The 18,424-nt window shown below is 44.7% G+C and overlaps 1 protein-coding gene across 4 annotated transcripts; it reads right to left on the bottom strand.

The window, feature by feature from the left end:
* Window positions 1–6,323: 6,323 nt before the first annotated feature.
* Window positions 6,324–9,235, bottom strand: LOC109750631 (polyamine transporter PUT1). Of its 4 annotated transcripts, none has more exons than XM_020309594.4 (2): window positions 8,619–9,235; window positions 6,324–8,001 (listed from the first exon to the last, which is right to left on the bottom strand). In XM_020309594.4, exons 1-2 carry the CDS (start codon window positions 9,018–9,020, stop codon window positions 6,523–6,525), a joined length of 1,881 nt encoding a protein of 626 aa, XP_020165183.2. In that variant the 5' UTR covers window positions 9,021–9,235; the 3' UTR covers window positions 6,324–6,522. The 4 variants fall into 4 exon arrangements, with proteins under 4 accessions (XP_020165183.2, XP_020165184.2, XP_045085915.1 ...); XM_020309595.4 differs by having other exon boundaries at window positions 6,324–7,998; window positions 8,619–9,231; XM_045229980.2 differs by lacking the exon at window positions 8,619–9,235 and adding an exon at window positions 8,089–8,595 and having other exon boundaries at window positions 6,324–7,998.
* Between the last annotated feature and the right edge of the window lie 9,189 nt (window positions 9,236–18,424).

The raw sequence follows: 18,424 nt of genomic DNA on the forward strand, positions 1-18,424 counted from the left end.
AAAGGGACTGGTCACTGGAAGTGGAACTGCCCCAAGTATTTGGTGGATAAGAAGGATGGCAAAGTGAACAAAGGTATATTTGATATACAAATTATTGATGTGTATTTTACTAGTGTTCGTAGCAACCCCTCAGTATTTGATACTGGTTCAGCTGCTAAAGAGTAGTAACTCGAAACGGGAGTTGCATAATGAACAGAAACTAGTTAAGGATGAAGTGACGATGTGTATTGGAAGTGGTTCCAAGATTGATATGATCATCATCGCACACTCCCTATACTTTCGGGATTAGTGTTGAACCTAAATAAGTGTTATTTGGTGTTTGCGTTGAGCATGAATATGATTTGATCATGTTTATTGCAATACGGTTATTCATTTAAGTTAGAGAATAATTGTTGTTCTGTTTACATGAATAAAAACGTTCTATGGTCATACACACCAACGAAAATGGTTTGTTGGATCTCGATCGTAGTGATACACATATTCATAATATTGAAGCCAAAAGATGCAAAGTTAATAATGATAGTGCAACTTATTTGTGGCACTGCCGTTTAGGTCATATTGGTGTAAAGCGCATGGAGAAACTCCATGCTGATGGGATTTTGGAATCACTTGATTATGAATCACTTGATGCTTGCGAACCATGCCTTATGGGCAAGATGACTAAGACTCCGTTCTCCGGAACAATGGAGCGAGCAACTGACTTATTGGAAATTATACATACTGATGTATGCGATCCGGTGAGTGTTGAGGCTCGCGGCGGGTATCATTATTTTCTGACCTTCACAGATGATTTGAGCAGATATGGGTATATCTACTTGATGAAACATAAGTCTGAAACATTTGAAAAGTTCAAAGAATTTCAGAGTGAAGTGGAAAATCATCGTGACAAGAAAATAAAGTTTCTATGATCTGATCGCGGAGACAAATATTTGAGTTACGAGTTTGGGCTTCAATTAAAACAATGTGGAATAGTTTCACAAATTCGTGCCACCTGGAACACCACAACATAATGGTGTGTCCGAACGTCATAACCGTACTTTATTGGATATAGTGCAATCTATGATGTCTCTTACCGATTTACCACTATCGTTCTGGGGTTATGCATTAGAGACAGCTGCATTCACATTAAATAGGGCACCATCTAAATCCGTTGAGACGACGCCTTATGAACTGTGGTTTGGGAAGAAACCAAAGTTGTCGTTTCTTAAAGTTTGGGGTTGCGATGCTTATGTGAAAAAGTTTCATCCTGATAAGCTCAAACCCAAATCGGAAAAATGTGTCTTCATAAGATACCCAAAGGAGACTGTTGGGTACACCTTCTATCATAGATCCGAAGGCAAGACATTCGTTGCTAAGAATGGATCCTTTCTAGAGAAGGAGTTTCTCTCGAAAGAAGTGAGTGGGAGGAAAGTAGAACTTGATGAGGTAATTGTACCTGCTCCCTTATTGGAAAGTAGTTCATCGCAGAAACCAGTTTCTGTGACGCCTATACCAATTAATGAGGAAGTTAATGATGATGATCATGGAACTTCAGATCAAGTTATTACTGAACCTCGTAGGTCAACCAGAGTAAGATCCGCACCAGAGTGGTACGGTAATCCTGTTCTGGAGGTTATGTTACTAGACCATGATGAACCTACGAACTATGAAGAAGCGATGGTGAGCCCAGATTCCGCAAAATGGCTTGAGGCCATGAAATCTGAGATGAGATCCATGTATGAGAACAAAGTATGGACTTTGATTAACTTGCCCAATGATCGGCGAGCCATTGAGATTAAATGGATCTTCAAGAGGAAGACGGACGCTGATAGTAGTGTTACTATCTACAAAGCTAGAATTGTCGCAAAAGGTTTTCGACAAGTTTAAGGTGTTGACTACGATGAGAGTTTCTCACTTGTATCTATGCTTAAGTCTGTCCGAATCATGTTAGCAATTGCCGCATTTTATGAAATCTGGCAAATGGATAAATAAAACTGCATTCCTTAATGGATTTATTAAAGAAGAGTTGTATATGATGCAACCAGAAGGTTTTGTCAATCCTAAAGGTGCTAACAAAATATGCAAGCTCCAGCGATCCATCTATGGACTGGTGCAAGCATCTCGGAGTTGGAATATATGCTTTGATAAGTTGATCAAAGGATATAGTTTTATACAGACTTGCGGTGAAGCCTGTATTTACAAGAAAGTGAGTGGGAGCACTACAGCATTTCTGATAAGTATATGTGAATGACATATTGTTGATCGGAAATAATGTAGAATTATTCTGCAAAGCATAAAGGAGTGTTTGAAAGGAGTTTTTCAAAGAAAGACCTCGGTGAAGCTGCTTACATATTGAGCATCAAGATCTATAGAGATAGATCAAGACGCTTGATAAATTTTTCAATGAGTACATACCTTAACAAGATTTTGAAGTGGTTCAAAATGGAACAGTCAAAGAAAGAGTTTCTTGCCTGTGTTACAAGGTGTGAAATTGAGTAAGACTCAAAGCCCGACCACGGCAGAAGATGGAAAAAGAATGAAAGTCATTCCCTATGCCTCGGCCATAGGTTCTATAAAGTATGCCATGCTGTGTACCAGATCTATTGTATACCCTACACTGATTTTGGCAAGGGAGTACAATAGTGATCTAGGAGTAGATCACTGGACAGCGGTCAAAATTATCCTTACTGGAATAAGGATATGTTTCTCGATTATGGAAGTGACAAAAGGTTCGTCGTAAAGGGTTACGTCGATGCAAGTTTTGACACTAATCTAGATGACTCTAAGTCTCGGTCTAGATACATATTGAAAGTGGGAGCAATTAGCTAGAGTAGCTCTGTGCAGAGCATTGTAGACATAGAAATTTGCAAAATACTTACGGATCTGAATGTGACAGACCCGTTGACTAAAATTATCTCACAAGCAACACATGATCACACCTTAGTACTCTTTGGGTGTTAATCACATAGCGATGTGAACTAGATTACTGACTCTAGTAAACCCTTTGGGTGTTCGTCACATGACGATGTGAACTATGGGTGTTAATCACATGGTGATGTGAACTATTGATGTTAAATCACATGACGATGTGAACTAGATTATTGACTCTAGTGCAAGTGGGAGACTGAAGGAAATATGCCCTAGAGGCAATAATAAAGTTATTATTTATTTCCTTATATCATGATAAATGTTTATTATTCATGTTAGAATTGTATTAACCGGAAACTTGATACATGTGTGAATACATAGACAAACAGTGTTACTAGTATGCCTCTACTTGACTAGCTCGTTGATCAAAGATGGTTATGTTTCCTAGCCATAGACATGAGTTTCCATTTGATTAACGGGATAACATCATTAGGAGAATGATGTGATTGACTTGACCCATTCCGTTAGCTTAGCACTCGATCATTTAGTATGTTGCTATTGCTTTCTTCATGACTTATACATGTTCCTACGACTATGAGATTATGCAACTCCCGTTTACTAGAGGAACACTTTGTGTGCTACCAAACGTCACAACGTAACTGGGTGATTATAAAGGTGCTCTACAGGTGTCTCCGAAGGTACTTGTTGGGTTGGCGTATTTCGAGATTAGAATTTGTCACTCCGATTGTCGGAGAGGTATCTCTGGGCCCTCTCGGTAATGCACATCACTTAAGCCTGGTTAGCATTGCAACTAATGAGTTTGTTGCGAGATGATGTATTACGGAACGAGTAAAGAGACTTGCCGGTAACGAGATTGAACTAGGTATTGAGATACCGATGACCGAATCTCGGGCAAGTAACATACCGATGACAAAGGGAACAACGTATGTTGTTATGCGGTTTGACCGATAAAGATCTTCGTAGAATATGTGGGAGCCAATATGAGCATCCAGGTTCCGCTATTGGTTATTGACCGGAGACGTGTCTCGGTCATGTCTACATAGTTCTCGAACCCGTAGGGTCCGCACGCTTAAAGTTCAATGACGGTTATATTATGAGTTTATGTGTTTTGATGTACCGAAGGTAGTTCGGAGTCCCGGATGAGATCGGGGACATGACGAGGAGTCTCGAAATGGCCGAGATGTAAAGATCGATATATTGGACGACTATATTCAGACTTCGGAAAGGTTCCGAGTGATTCGGGTATTTATCGGAGTACCGGAGAGTTACGGGAATTCGCCGGGGAGAAGTATTGGGCCTTATTGGGCCATACGGGAATAGAGGAGAGAGGCCAAAAGGAAGGAGGCGCGCACCCCCCCTCTGGTCCGAATTGGACAAGGGGTGCAGCCCCCTTTTCCTTCTCCCTCTCCCCCTCTTTCCTTCTCTCCTACTCCAACAAGGAAAGGAGGAGTCCTACTCCCGGTGGGAGTAGGACTCCTCCCTTGGCGCGCCCTCTTCCTAGGCCGGCCGCCTCCCCCCTTGCTCCTTTATATACGGGGGCAGGGGGGCACCCCAAAGACACAACAATTAATCTCTTGATCTCTGAGCCGTGTGCGGTGCCCCCCACCATAATCCACCTCGATTATATCGTAGCGGTGCTTAGGCGAAGCCCTGCATGGGTAGAACATCATCATCGTCACCACGCCGTCGTGCTGACGGAACTCTCCCTCAAAGCTCGGCTGGATCGGAATTCGAGGGACGTCATCGAGTTGAACGTGTGCTGAACTCGGAGGTGCCGTACGTTCGGTACTTGGATCGGTCGGATCGTGAAGACGTACGACTACATCAACCGCGTTGTGCTAACGCTTCCGCTTTCGGTCTACGAGGGTACGTGGACAACACTCTCCCCTCTCGTTGCTATGCATCACCATGATCCTGTGTGTGTAGGATTTTTTTTTGAAATTACTACGTTCCCCAACACCTACATGGCGAACTGATTGGACGCGTTCATGAGCCCTCGTATCCTCCCCATATTTGGTGTCAATATGAGGGTTTACATACAACCTGAACACATTTGTGAGCACTCAAAGCAACTCTAGCAGATGCGCTATATCGCTGCCTATAGTTTTCGGGATTTTTTAGCCAGAATAGGTGCACTAAAATTCCCTGGGCCCGTAAAAAATATATATGGGCGGCCCACAAATCCCCGTGTCTGCCACTATATCTAGGGGGAGTGGGGGCGTTTCGGGGTTCCTGTCTTGGATAAGCTCCGCCACCCTCCGCTGAAATCCTCTCCCTTTCGTCACCTTCATTTCGTTTCTCCGACGAGCAATTAGTGCCTTTTTCGCCCTCTCTTGCAGATCCATGGCGGGAGGTGCTCGGAGACGTGGGGGCCGCAGCAGGTCGCCGTCGCACAAGCGCGTCAGGCACGACGCGGAGGTCGGTACTTCCATCCGGCCCTATGTCGAGCTACGGTGCTCGGCTCAAACACGGCGGCCAGGGTGCATGGAGCAGCTTCAACGAGCTTGGCGACCAGCTTTGACCCACCACCAAGAGGCTCCGCGACACGGAGATCATGCACCACGCCGCTAAGGAGACAGTGGAGGCCGGCAAAGAGGGCGCCGCCGAACGCCTCAGGGCGGCGAAGGAGGAGTACCAGTTCGTCGGCATCCTGTAACGGTCGGCGTGCGAGTACCACCTCAACGTCAATCTATGAGCCGCCGCCCCCGACATCGAGCTTATTTTTCTCTATGTTTTTAGTTCATTTGTGTTGATGATCTCCGGTGTGTTAACTATGTAGCGGGAATGAAACTATGTTTAAATTTTTGAATTTAGCGTACGTTTGCGGATATTCAATTTGATGTCCGGGCTCATCTGCATCCCGTGAACAGTAAATTCAAAAAATTACAAAATCCAAAAATTCTGAAAAAATAGGTGAAAGATGTTTCAGTGCGTGAAGTTCGTGTCAAATTTCAACTTGTTCGAATATCTGAGGAGCTCATGGCAAAAAAAGGACAAAGTCGGTCAAAATGATCAGTAAACTTTCTTATAACCCCATAATAAGAATCGGTCTTTTTTTTTTGCTGAAAGCTACTGAAATGACCAAACTCCACTAAATTTGGCACGGACTTCCACACACATGAGCATCTAGCATCACAAAAAAATCAATTTCTTTTACACCCGAGAGCCAAAACGCCGTGTCCCGTTTGCAAAATCTATTCTACGCCGAGGCTTAAATAACCGCAAAATCATTTTAGGGCGAACCGTGAAACGATTTCGCGGGACAGATTTATACCGCATCTGCTAGAGTTGCTCTCAAATCCTCCCAATATTAGATGTCAATATGAGGGTTTACAGATAACCCCGACGTATAGAAATGATACGAGGGCTTCGATTAGGTCATTTATTTCTTCTCTCTCATGGCCGACCATTGACCGTGTTCATAGACGTTTGAGGAGGATTTAAGGGACCGTAGATGCTCTAACCATGGAGCTATATTCAGCTTTACTAGTTAGACAATCGTGAATGAAACACGTGATGATCACTTCAGATGCTCCCTTCCAAATCGGTATTTGGTTTACTCGAAATTCATCTTACTGCCTGACAAAAACTCCGGAAACCATAACTTTCAGCAATTCAGAACCCGAGGTCTACGCCGATTTTTTTTTTCGCGCCCTACACGATCAACGGCTCGTCGGGGGCGGCGGGCTGGTGGTTCACGTCGATGCCGGGGAGGTCCGAGTTGACGGAGAACCTGAGCCACCGCTTCTTCTCCACGAACTTGAGCACCGGCTGCAGCACGAGCCCGACAGCCACGGCGCCGAGGCTCACCAGCGCCACCTTGAGCGTCGACAGCGCGAGCACCGCCACGATCAGCGCCGTCGCGGGCACCAGCATCGCCACGCACCCGGCTGTGCCCAGCGGCACCCTGTACGGCCGCGGGGCGTCGGGCCGCCTCACCCTCAGCAGGACGAACGACAGGAATTCGAGGAGCATACCGAAGCAGTAGAGGAAGTTCTCGGCCGCCACGATCTCCTGGAAGCTCATCGTCGAGAGCAGCAGCACGCCGGAGGCCGAGAAGAGGATGCCGACCAGCGGGGTCCCGTACCGCGAACGGGTGGCGAAGAAGGCCGGCAGCATGCCCCGCTCTGCCATGCCCAGGAGCTGGTACGAGTCGCTGCTCATCTCCGCCACGAACATGCCCATGTTCGACATCGCCGCCGCCGCCTGCATCCACCACATCAGCCACGCGCCGCCGAGCAGCTTCGCGATGTCCGCGAAGTAGCCGTCCGTCCACTGCTCCCTGTCCAGAGGCACCGCGCCGGTCCCGGTGAGGAGAGGGTACAGGTAGCCGACGACCACGAAGATGACCGCGTAGAACAGGGCCTTGGGCAGAGTCTTCGCAGGGTTCCTGATCTCGCCGGACAACGTGCTGATCGAGTCCCAGTAGTTGAGGTTCCAGAACAGAGTGTTCAGGTACAGGTTCCAGTCGACGTTGTGGAGATCCACCTCGAGCCACCTCGCCGGCCGGAGCTTGGGGATGGAGATGAAGCCCATGACGAGGAAAGGCAGGAGGGAGAAGACCCCGAGGCTGATGGCAGCCCACCCAACGACGGTGAGCCCGCGGTAGTTGAGGAGCGTCAGCAGCGCGGTCAGCCCAAGGACAGCGCCGGTCCTGGGCGCGCCGCCGCCCAGCGCCGGGACGCCGGACTTGAGGTAGTCCAAGAAGAGGACGGGGTAGAGCGCATTGTCGATGACGCCGCTGAGCCACTTCATCCACCCCTGCTGGAACCCCCAGTAGGGGCCGAGCGCCGAGGCCACCCACACGACGTACCCGCTGTTCTCCGGGAACATGGTGCCCAGCTCCGCCGTGATGAGCGCCTCCGGGACGCTCCAGATGACGGGGAGGGCGAGGAAGCCCGCGATGGCGAGGAGCGGCCCCGCCGCGCCCACGCTGTCCTCGATCCCGAACGGCCCGCCGGAGACCTCGTAGAAGATGATGAAGATGAGCGGGACGATCGAGAGCGACGCCGGCGATGGCGCTGGCGCGGCGCCCGCGCCCGCGCCGCCAGGGAGGCCCCGGTACTCCGTGCCTTCCTCGCCCATCGCCGGTGCGGCGCCGGTCGCCGGTCCGCCGTTCTGGGCGGGCTTCTGCTGGAGAAGAGAAGACATATAGTTCTTCAGATGACGGCATTAGAGCATCAGAAGTGTTTGAGTTGTGGCAACAAGCGATCAACTAACAGGATACCAAACGCAGATGCAGTATCAAATGCTCATTCGCGGAAATGAAAGAAGGATGCAGTATCAATTCAAATGCGGCGATGGAGCTACGAGATCGGAATCATATTTGCCGCGCAGCCTCGGTGGAGTTGGACATTTCGCCGGCAGCCTACGCAGACGGCGGCGTGCGCTGTCCATGTCCGGCTCATCGGTATTCGGTAACATCTGTCGCTGAACGGACCGCCACGTTGCTTGCTCCGCCTATACACGTATACTACAGCTCCACAAGGCCAGCATCACTCTAGATTGCAGTGGGCTTGCCGATTGCAACGCTCTAGGAGGCCTCCTCTCGGGGCCTTTCTGAGCTGAATGGGCCCCGAGTCCTCTGCTTCAAGGTTCGTCTGCTCCGGAAAGAAAAGAAAAAACTCTGCTCTCGCACGCAGAATCGAATCTCACTCAGAGCCGCGTGATGGCGAGGCAACCAAATCGAAGCGCCAACTGTACGAGAGGGAGAAGATGAGGTGGAAAGGAGATCGGGCGAGCTCACTCGCCTCTTGCCCGGCGTCCGCAGAGCCTGCTCCTGCAGCCGCCGGCGGCGGCGGCGGCGGCGGCGGGCTAGATAACTCCACCTCCGGCCGCCCGACGCTCCCCATCGATTCGCGATTCCCGCGCCTCCCACGGCTCCTCTCGAGTGCCGATGAAGTAGGCAAGGCAAGGCGGTGCGGCGTGGAACGTGTAGATACCGCGCAGCGCAGAGCTTGGCGGAGCGATTGAGTGAAGTATCCTCCTAGCCCCCAAATCAAGCGCAAGCTCCTATAATAATGGAATGCGGCGTGTAGCAAGGGGTGACTGGATCGGGTTTCATTCCTTTTCTGCGGAAAAGGACCAGATTTGTTTGGACCGTTGTCTTCTGAGCTCCTGCGGATACGTGCAATAAAAAACACGATAAACATGTCACATGCAAGATATGTGTAGCTTGCGAGCTCACTGCTTCGCGCCTACACGTCCTTCATTTTTCCCGGACAAGAGACTTTCATTAATCGAGCATTCAGCTTTAACTATGCTGGCTCTCTCGAGCAAGCACTGAGCTGTTGCGAGCGACTCATAGAAGCAACGGTATAACTCTGTTCACATGCCAGCTAATCTTAACTAGCCTAGTGTTCCTTTCATGAACCTCGACCGATTCACCTCCTTCGCTTGCACCTGTTTGAAGTAGATAAAGTAAAAAAAAAAATGAGAGAGTTGAATGAAAGATGATCCATTAGTCTTTATTGATGATAGAAGTGGAGTATTTTTACCCGGGCGGAAGTACACATGTTACTTGGGAGTCAAGTAAATTCAATGTTACTTGAGAGACAAGGAATTACCTAGTTGTCTTGAGAGCCAAGGAAGTACATGGTTGCTTGAGAATCAAGAAACCAATCTAACAATTAACTTAATCCTAATTAGCTTAAATAATAAGCAACTATTCTATTCTTAACACTACCCCTTGTACAACGCCTCTTCTTGGGTATGTCCATCATCTTCACAAATTCTTTGTAATCTTGAATGTCTCCTTTCAAAAACCCTGTGGAAAAAATATGAGGAGAATAGTGCAGATATGTTGCTAAAACTCCTTTAAACCCAGTGGAAAAAATAATAAGGAGAAAATGATGCAACATATAATGATTATTGGCTCTTGATAACTCATATGAGAAAAACCTTTGAAGAAGGAGAAAACTCATCGGTGAGTTTAGAGAACAATTAATATGTTTTGAGTACTTTCTTTAAAAACCCTGATAGGGAAAACAGAAAGTGTGACGTATGATCTTTGGTAATATATTGCCTCGTTAAAAACCATTATGAGAATCTTTGAGAGAAAACTCACAAGGGAAAAGTGTGCGATATGATATGCCATTGAAAACTCCTTTAAAACCCAGTGGGAAAAATATAAGGAGATATAACATGACATATACGGGCACTTGTGTTTATATTGTCTCGTTAAAAACCTTCATGAGAAACCATTAGGGAAAAACTCATGAAGGAAAAAAGAGTAAAATATATGCAATCTTAGGATTGTTAATAGGTTATAGATTTGGGAGATTACTCCCCCTGAACTTTGCAAACCTGGAGAATGTGTAATACAAATTCCATTGATATGATCATGACATTATGAATGATCTGTAGGATTTTCAAAGTATGTTGTTTGCATATTGTTTCCTCACTTTTCTATAATTCGTGAGGATAAGTAATTTTCGAGCAATGTACTTTATGATATTGCTCTTCATATAACATGTAGTTTTTGAGTAACACAAGTAGTAGCATCTTGACAAATCAAGTTATGTGATTCCGATGAATCCCAACCACATGATTTTGAGTGTGGTTAATCATTCTGCTGGGCCATACATATTTGGCAGTACTTTTAGATAAAGCAATTATGTTAGAATGATTAGTGGAAGTAGCCGTTAAAGTGTATTTAGATGACTTCCATGAGAAGACTATGACTTCCATGAGAAGACTACTCCCGTGAATTCAGTCACTAGTATAGTGATATGGCATTGTTGGGATCAAATAAAGAGCCAATATCATTTCATCATATCATGCTCATATCTTGATTTTCCTGATGGAATACCCAAGATTTGTTGTGAGCTTGACATAAGTTGATATTTCTTATATTGGCCATATAGCTTTTGTTGGGGACTCACTCTGAACAAAGATAGCAAATATAGTGTCAGGCCTGACGTAGTTTGCAATTATATGAGTGCTTTAGTGTTAGTGAGATGTAGAAGTTTAGGCCCTAACATCACTTCATTATCACCCCTAGGTATGAATGGATTTGTACCTTATCAGGGGTACTATGACCATATTACATGTCTTTTATTGGTATGATATATCTGAAGAAAATATGCCCTAGAGGCAATAATAAAGTTATTATTTATTTCCTTATATCATGATAAATGTTTATTATTCATGCTAGAATTGTATTAACCGGAAACTTGATACATGTGTGAATACATAGACAAACAGAGTGTCACTAGTATGCCTCTACTTGACTAGCTCGTTGATCAAAGATGGTTATGTTTCCTAGCCATAGACATGAGTTGTCATTTGATTAACGGGATCACATCATTAGGAGAATGATGTGATTGACTTGACCCATTCCGTTAGCTTAGCACTCGATCGTTTAGTATGTTGCTATAGCTTTCTTCATGACTTATACATGGTCCTATGACTATGAGATTATGCAACTCCCGTTTACCGGAGGAACACTTTGTGTGCTACTAAACGTCACAACGTAACTGGGTGATTATAAAGGTGCTCTACAGGTGTCTCCGAAGGTACTTGTTGGGTTGGCGTATTTCGAGATTAGGATTTGTCACTCCGATTGTTGGAGAGGTATCTCTGGGCCCTCTCGGTAATGCACATCACTTAAGCCTTGCAAGCATTGCAACTAATGAGTTTGTTGCGAGATGATGTATTACGGAACGAGTAAAGAGACTTGTCGGTAACGAGATTGAACTAGGTATTAAGATACCGACGATCGAATCTCGGGCAAGTAACATACCGATGACAAAGGGAACAACGTATGTTGTTATGCGGTTTGACCGATAAAGATCTTCGTAAAATATGTGGGAGCCAATATGGGCATCCAGGTCCCGCTATTGGTTATTTACCGGAGACGTGTCTCGGTCATGTCTACATAGTTCTCGAACCCGTAGGGTCCGCACGCTTAACGTTACGATGACAGTTTTATTATGAGTTTATGAGTTTTGATGTACCGAAGGAGTTCGGAGTCCCGGATGAGATCGCGAACATGACGAGGAGTCTCAAAATGGTCGAGACGTAAAGATCGATATATTGGACGACTATATTCGGACATCGGAAAGGTTCCGAGTGATTCGGGTATTTTTCGGAGTACCGGAGAGTTACGGGAATTCGTATTGGGCCTTAATGGGCTATACGGGAAAGGAGAGAAAGGCCCCAAAGGGTGGCCACACCCCTCCCCATGGACTAGTCCGAATTGGACTAGGGAGGGGGGCGCCCCCTTCTCCTTCTCCCTTCCCTTCTCCTAGTCCAACAAGGAAAGGAGGAGTCCTACTCCCGGTGGAAGTAGGACTCCCCCCTTGGCGCGCCCTCCTCCTAGGCCGGCCACCTCCCCCCTTGCTCCTTTATATACGGGGGCAGGGGGGCACCCCATAGACACAACAATTGATCATTGATCTCTTAGCCGTGTGCGGTGCCCCCCTCCACCATATTACACCTCGATAATATCGTAGCGGTGCTTAGGCGAAGCCCTGCGTCGGTAGAACATCATCATTGTCACCACGCCGTCGTGCTGACGAAACTCTCCCTCAATACTCGGCTGGATCGGAGTTCGAGGGACGTCATCGAGCTGAACGTGTGCTGAACTCGGAGGTGCCGTGCGTTCGGTACTTGATCGGTCGGATCGTGAAGACGTACGACTACATCAACCGCGTTGTGTTAACGCTTCCGCTTTCGGTCTACGAGGGTACGTGGACAACACTCTCCCCTCTCGTTGCTATGCATCACCATGATCTTGCGTGTGCGTAGGAATTTTTTTGAAATTACTACGTTCCCCAACAGTGGCATCCGAGCCTGGTTTTATGCGTTGATGTTATATGCATGAGTAGAACACAAGTGAGTTGTGGGTGATATAAGTCATACTGCTTACCAGCATGTCATATTTTGGTTCAGCGGTATTGTGAGATGAAGCGGCCCGGACCGACATTACGCGTACGCTTACGCGAGACTGGTTTCACCGTTGCGAGCACTCGTTGCTTAAAGGTGACTGGCGGGTGTCTGTCTCTCTCACTTTAGTTGAACCGAGTGTGGCTACGCCCGGTCCTTGCGAAGGTTAAAACAGCACCAACTTGACAAACTATCGTTGTGGTTTTGATGCATAGGTAAGAACGGTTCTTACTAAGCCCATAGCAGCAACGTAAAACTTGCAACAACAAAGTAGAGGACGTCTAACTTGTTTTTGCAGGGCATGTTGTGATGTGATATGGTCAAAGCATGATGCTAAATTTATTGTATGAGATGATCATGTTTTGTAACCGATTTATCGGCAACTGGCAGGAGCCATATGGTTGTCGCTTTATTGTATGCAATGCAATCGCCCTGTAATGCTTTACTTTATCACTAAGCGATAGCGATAGTCGTAGAAGCATAAGATTGGCAAGACGACAATGATGCTACGATGGAGATCAAGGTGTCGCGCCGGTGACGATGGTGATCATGACGGTGCTCCAGAGATGGAGATCACAAGCAGAAGATGATGATGGCCATATCATATCACTTATATTGATTGCATGTGATGTTTATCTTTTATGCATCTTATCTTGCTTTGATTGACAGTAGCATTATAAGATGATCCCTCACTAAATTATCAAAGTATAAGTGTTCTCCCTGAGTATGCACCGTTGCGAAAGTTCTTCGTGCTGAGACACCACGTGATGATCGGGTGTGATAGGATCTACGTTCAAATACAACGGGTGCAACACAGTTGCACACGCGGAATACTCAGGTTAAACTTGACGAGCCTAGCATATAACAGATATGGCCTCGGAACACGGAGACCGAAAGGTCGAGCGTGAATCATATAGTAGATATGATCAACATAGTGATGTTCACCGTTGAAACTACTCCATCTCACGTGATGATCGGACATGGTTTAGTTGATATGGATCACGTGATCACTCAGAGGATTAGAGGGATGTCTATCTAAGTGGGAGTTCTTAAGTAATATGATTAATTGAACTTAAATTTATCATGAACTTAGTCCTGATAGTATTTTGCAAATTATGTTGTAGATCAATAGCTCGCGTTGTTACTTCCCTGTGTTTATTTTTGATATGTTCCTAGAGAAAAATTATGTTGAAAGATGTTAGTAGCAAAGATGCGGATTGGATCCGTGATCTGAGGATTATCCTCATTGCTGCACAGAAGAATTATGTCCTTGATGCACCGCTAGGTGACAGACCTATTGCAGGAGCAGATGCAGACGTTATGAACGTTTGGCTAGCTCAATATGATGACTACTTGATAGCTTAGTGCACCATGCTTAACGACTTAGAATCGGGACTTCAAAGACGTTTTGAACGTCATGGACCATATGAGATGTTCCAGGTGTTGAAGTTAATATTTCAAGCAAATACCCGAGTTGAGAGATATGAAGTCTCCAACAAGTGCTATAGCTAAAAGATGGAGGAGAATAGCTCAAGCAGTGAGCATGTGCTCAGATTGTCTGGGTACTACAATCGCTTGAATCAAGTGGGAGTTAATCTTCCAGATAAAATAGTGATTGACAGAATTCTCTAGTCACCATCACCAAGTTAGTAGAACTTCGTGATGAACTATAGTATGCAAGGGATGACGAAAGAAATTCCCAAGCTCTTCGCGATGCTGAAATCGACAAAGGTAGAAATCAAGAAAGAGCATCAAGTGTTGATGGTTGACGAGACCACTAGTTTCTAGAAAAGGGCAAAGGGAAGAAGGGGAACTTCAAGAAGAACGGCAAGCAAGTTGCTGCTCAAGTGAAGAAGCCTAAGTCTGGTCCTAAGCCTGAGACTCAGTGCTTCTACTACAAAGGGACTGGTCACTGGAAGCGGAACTACCCCAAGTATTTGGTGGATAAGAAGGATGGCAAAGTGAACCAAGGTATATTGGATATACATGTTATTGATGTGTACTTTACTAGTGTTTATAGCAACCCCTCGACATTTGATACTAGTTCAGTTGCTAAGAGTAGTAACTCGAAACGGGAGTTGCAGAATAAACATAGACTAGTAAAAGGCGAGGTGACGATGTGTGTTGGAAGTAATTCCAAGATTGATATGATCATCATCGCACAGTCCCTATACTTTCGGGATTAGTGTTGAAACTAAATAAGTGTTATTTGTTGTTTACGTTGAGCATGAATATGCTTGGATCATGTTTGTTGCAATACGGTTATTCATTTAAATTAGAGAATAATTGTTGTTCTGTTTACATGAATAAAACCTTCTATGGTCATACACCCAATAAAATGGTTTGTTGGATCTCGATCGTAGTGATACACATATTCATAATAATGAAGCCAAAAGATGCAAAGTTAATAATGATAGTGCAACTTATTTGTGGCACTGCCGTTTAGGTCATATTGGTGTAAAGCGCATGGGGAAACTCCATACTGATGGGATTTTGGAATCACTTGATGCTTGCGAACCATGCCTCATGGGCAAGATGACTAAGACTCCGTTCTCCGGAACAATGGAGCGAGCAACTGACTTATTGAAAATAATACATACTGATGTATGCGGTCTGATGAGTGTTAAGGCTCACGGCAAGTATCGTTATTTTCTGACCTTGACAGATGATTTGAGCAGATATGGGTATATCTACTTGATGAAACACAAGTCTGAAACATTTGAAAAGTTCAAAGAATTTCAGAGTGAAGTGGAGAATCATCGTAACAAGAAAATGAAAGTTTCTACGATATGATCGCAGAGGTAAAATATTTGAGTTATGAGTTTGGCCTTCGGTTAAAACAATGTGAAATATTTTCACTACTCACGCCACCTGGAACACCACAGTGTAATGGTGTGTCCGAACATCGTAACCGTACTTTATTAGATATGGTGCGATATATGATGTCTCTTACCGATCTACCACTATCGTTTTGGGGTTATGCTTTAGAGACGGCTGCATTCACGTTAAATAGGGCACCATGAAAATCCGTTGAGACGACGCCTTATGAACTGTGGTTTGGCAAGAAACCAAAGTTGTCGTTTCTTGAAGTTTGGGGCTGCGATGCTTATGTGAAAAAAAAACTTCAACCTGATAAGCTCGAACCCAAATCGGAGAAATGTGTCTTCATAGGATACCCAAAGGAAACTGTTGGGTACACCTTCTATCACAGATCCGAAGGCAAAACTTTTGTTGCTAAATTCGGAATTTTTCTGGAGAAGGAGTTTCTCTCGAAAGAAGTGAGTGGGAGGAAAGTAGAACTTGATGAGGTAATTGTACCTGCTCCCTTATTGGAAAGTAGTTCATCGCAGAAACCAGTTTCTGTGACGCCTATACCAATTAATGAGGAAGTTAATGATGATGATCATGGAACTTCAGATCAAGTTATTACTGAACCTCGTAGGTCAACCAGAGTAAGATCCGCACCAGAGTGGTACGGTAATCCTATTCTGGAGGTTATGTTACTAGACCATGACGAACCTACGAACTATGAAGAAGCAATGGTGAGCCCAGATTCTGCAAAATGGCTTGAGGCCATGAAATCTGAGATGAGATCCATGTATGAGAACAAAGTATGGACTTTGATTAACTTGCCCAATGATCGGCGAGCCATTGAGATTAAATGGATCTTCAAGAGGAAGACGGACGCTGATAGTAGTGTTACTATCTACAAAGCTAGAATTGTTGCAAAAGGTTTTCGACAACTTTAAGGTGTTGACTATGATGAGAGTTTCTCACTTGTATCTATGCTTAAGTCTGTCCGAATCATGTTAGCAATTGCCGCATTTTATGAAATCTGGCAAATGGATAAACAAAACTGCATTCCTTAATGGATTTATTAAAGAAGAGTTGTATATGATGCAACCAGAAGGTTTTGTCAATCCTAAAGGTGCTAACAAAATATGCAAGCTCCAGCGATCCATCTATGGACTGGTGCAAGCATCTCGGAGTTGGAATATACGCTTTGATAAGTTGATCAAAGGATATAGTTTTATACAGACTTGCGGTGAAGCCTGTATTTACAAGAAAGTGAGTGGGAGCATTACAACATTTCTGATAAGTATATGTGAATGACATATTGTTGATCGGAAATAATGTAGAATTATTCTGCAAAGCATAAAGGAGTGTTTGAAAGGAGTTTTTCAAAGAAAGACCTTGGTGAAGCTGCTTACATATTGAGCATCAAGATCTATAGAGATAGATCAAGACGCTTGATAAGTTTTTTCAATGAGTACATACCTTAACAAGATTTTGAAGTGGTTCAAAATGGAACAGTCAAAGAAAGAGTTTCTTGCCTGTGTTACAAGGTGTGAAATTGAGTAAGACTCAAAGCCCGACCACGGCAGAAGATGGAAAAAGAATGAAAGTCATTCCCTATGCCTCGGCCATAGGTTCTATAAAGTATGCCATGCTGTGTACCAGATCTATTATATACCCTACACTGATTTTGGCAAGGGAGTACAATAGTGATCTAGGAGTAGATCACTGGACAGCGGTCAAAATTATCCTTACTGGAATAAGGATATGTTTCTCGATTATGGAAGTGACAAAAGGTTCGTCGTAAAGGGTTACGTCGATGCAAGTTTTGACACTAATCTAGATGACTCTAAGTCTCGGTCTAGATACATATTGAAAGTGGGAGCAATTAGCTAGAGTAGCTCTGTGCAGAGCATTGTAGACATAGAAATTTGCAAAATACTTACGGATCTGAATGTGACAGACCCGTTGACTAAAATTATCTCACAAGCAACACATGATCACACCTTAGTACTCTTTGGGTGTTAATCACATAGCGATGTGAACTAGATTACTGACTCTAGTAAACCCTTTGGGTGTTGGTGACATGACGATGTGAACTATGGGTGTTAATCACATGGTGATGTGAACTATTGATGTTAAATCACATGGCGATGTGAACTAGATTATTGACTCTAGTGCAAGTGGGAGACTGAAGGAAATATGCCCTAGAGGCAATAATAAAGTTATTATTTATTTCCTTATATCATGATAAATGTTTATTATTCATGTTAGAATTGTATTAACCGGAAACTTGATACATGTGTGAATACATAGACAAACAGTGTTACTAGTATGCCTCTACTTGACTAGCTCGTTGATCAAAGATGGTTATGTTTCCTAGCCATAGACATGAGTTGTCATTTGATTAACGGGATCACATCATTAGGAGAATGATGTGATTGACTTGACCCATTCCGTTAGCTTAGCACTCGATCGTTTAGTATGTTGCTATAGCTTTCTTCATGACTTATACATGTTCCTATGACTATGAGATTATGCAACTCCCGTTTACCGGAGGAACACTTTGTGTGCTACCAAACGTCACAACGTAACTGGGTGATTATAAAGGTGCTCTACAGGTGTCACCGAAGGTACTTCTTGGGTTGGCGTATTTCGAGATTAGGATTTGTCACTCCGATTGTCGGAGAGGTATCTCTGGCCCTCTCGGTAATGCACATCACCTAAGCCTTGCAAGCATTGCAACTAATGAGTTTGTTGCGAGATGATGTATTACGGAACGAGTAAAGAGACTTGCCGGTAACGAGATTGAACTAGGTATTAAGATACCGACGATCGAATCTCGGGCAAGTAACATACCGATGACAAAGGG

The sequence above is a fragment of the Aegilops tauschii genome, chromosome 6 (assembly GCF_002575655.3).
Source record: "Aegilops tauschii subsp. strangulata cultivar AL8/78 chromosome 6, Aet v6.0, whole genome shotgun sequence".
Classification (NCBI taxonomy): domain Eukaryota; kingdom Viridiplantae; phylum Streptophyta; class Magnoliopsida; order Poales; family Poaceae; genus Aegilops; species Aegilops tauschii.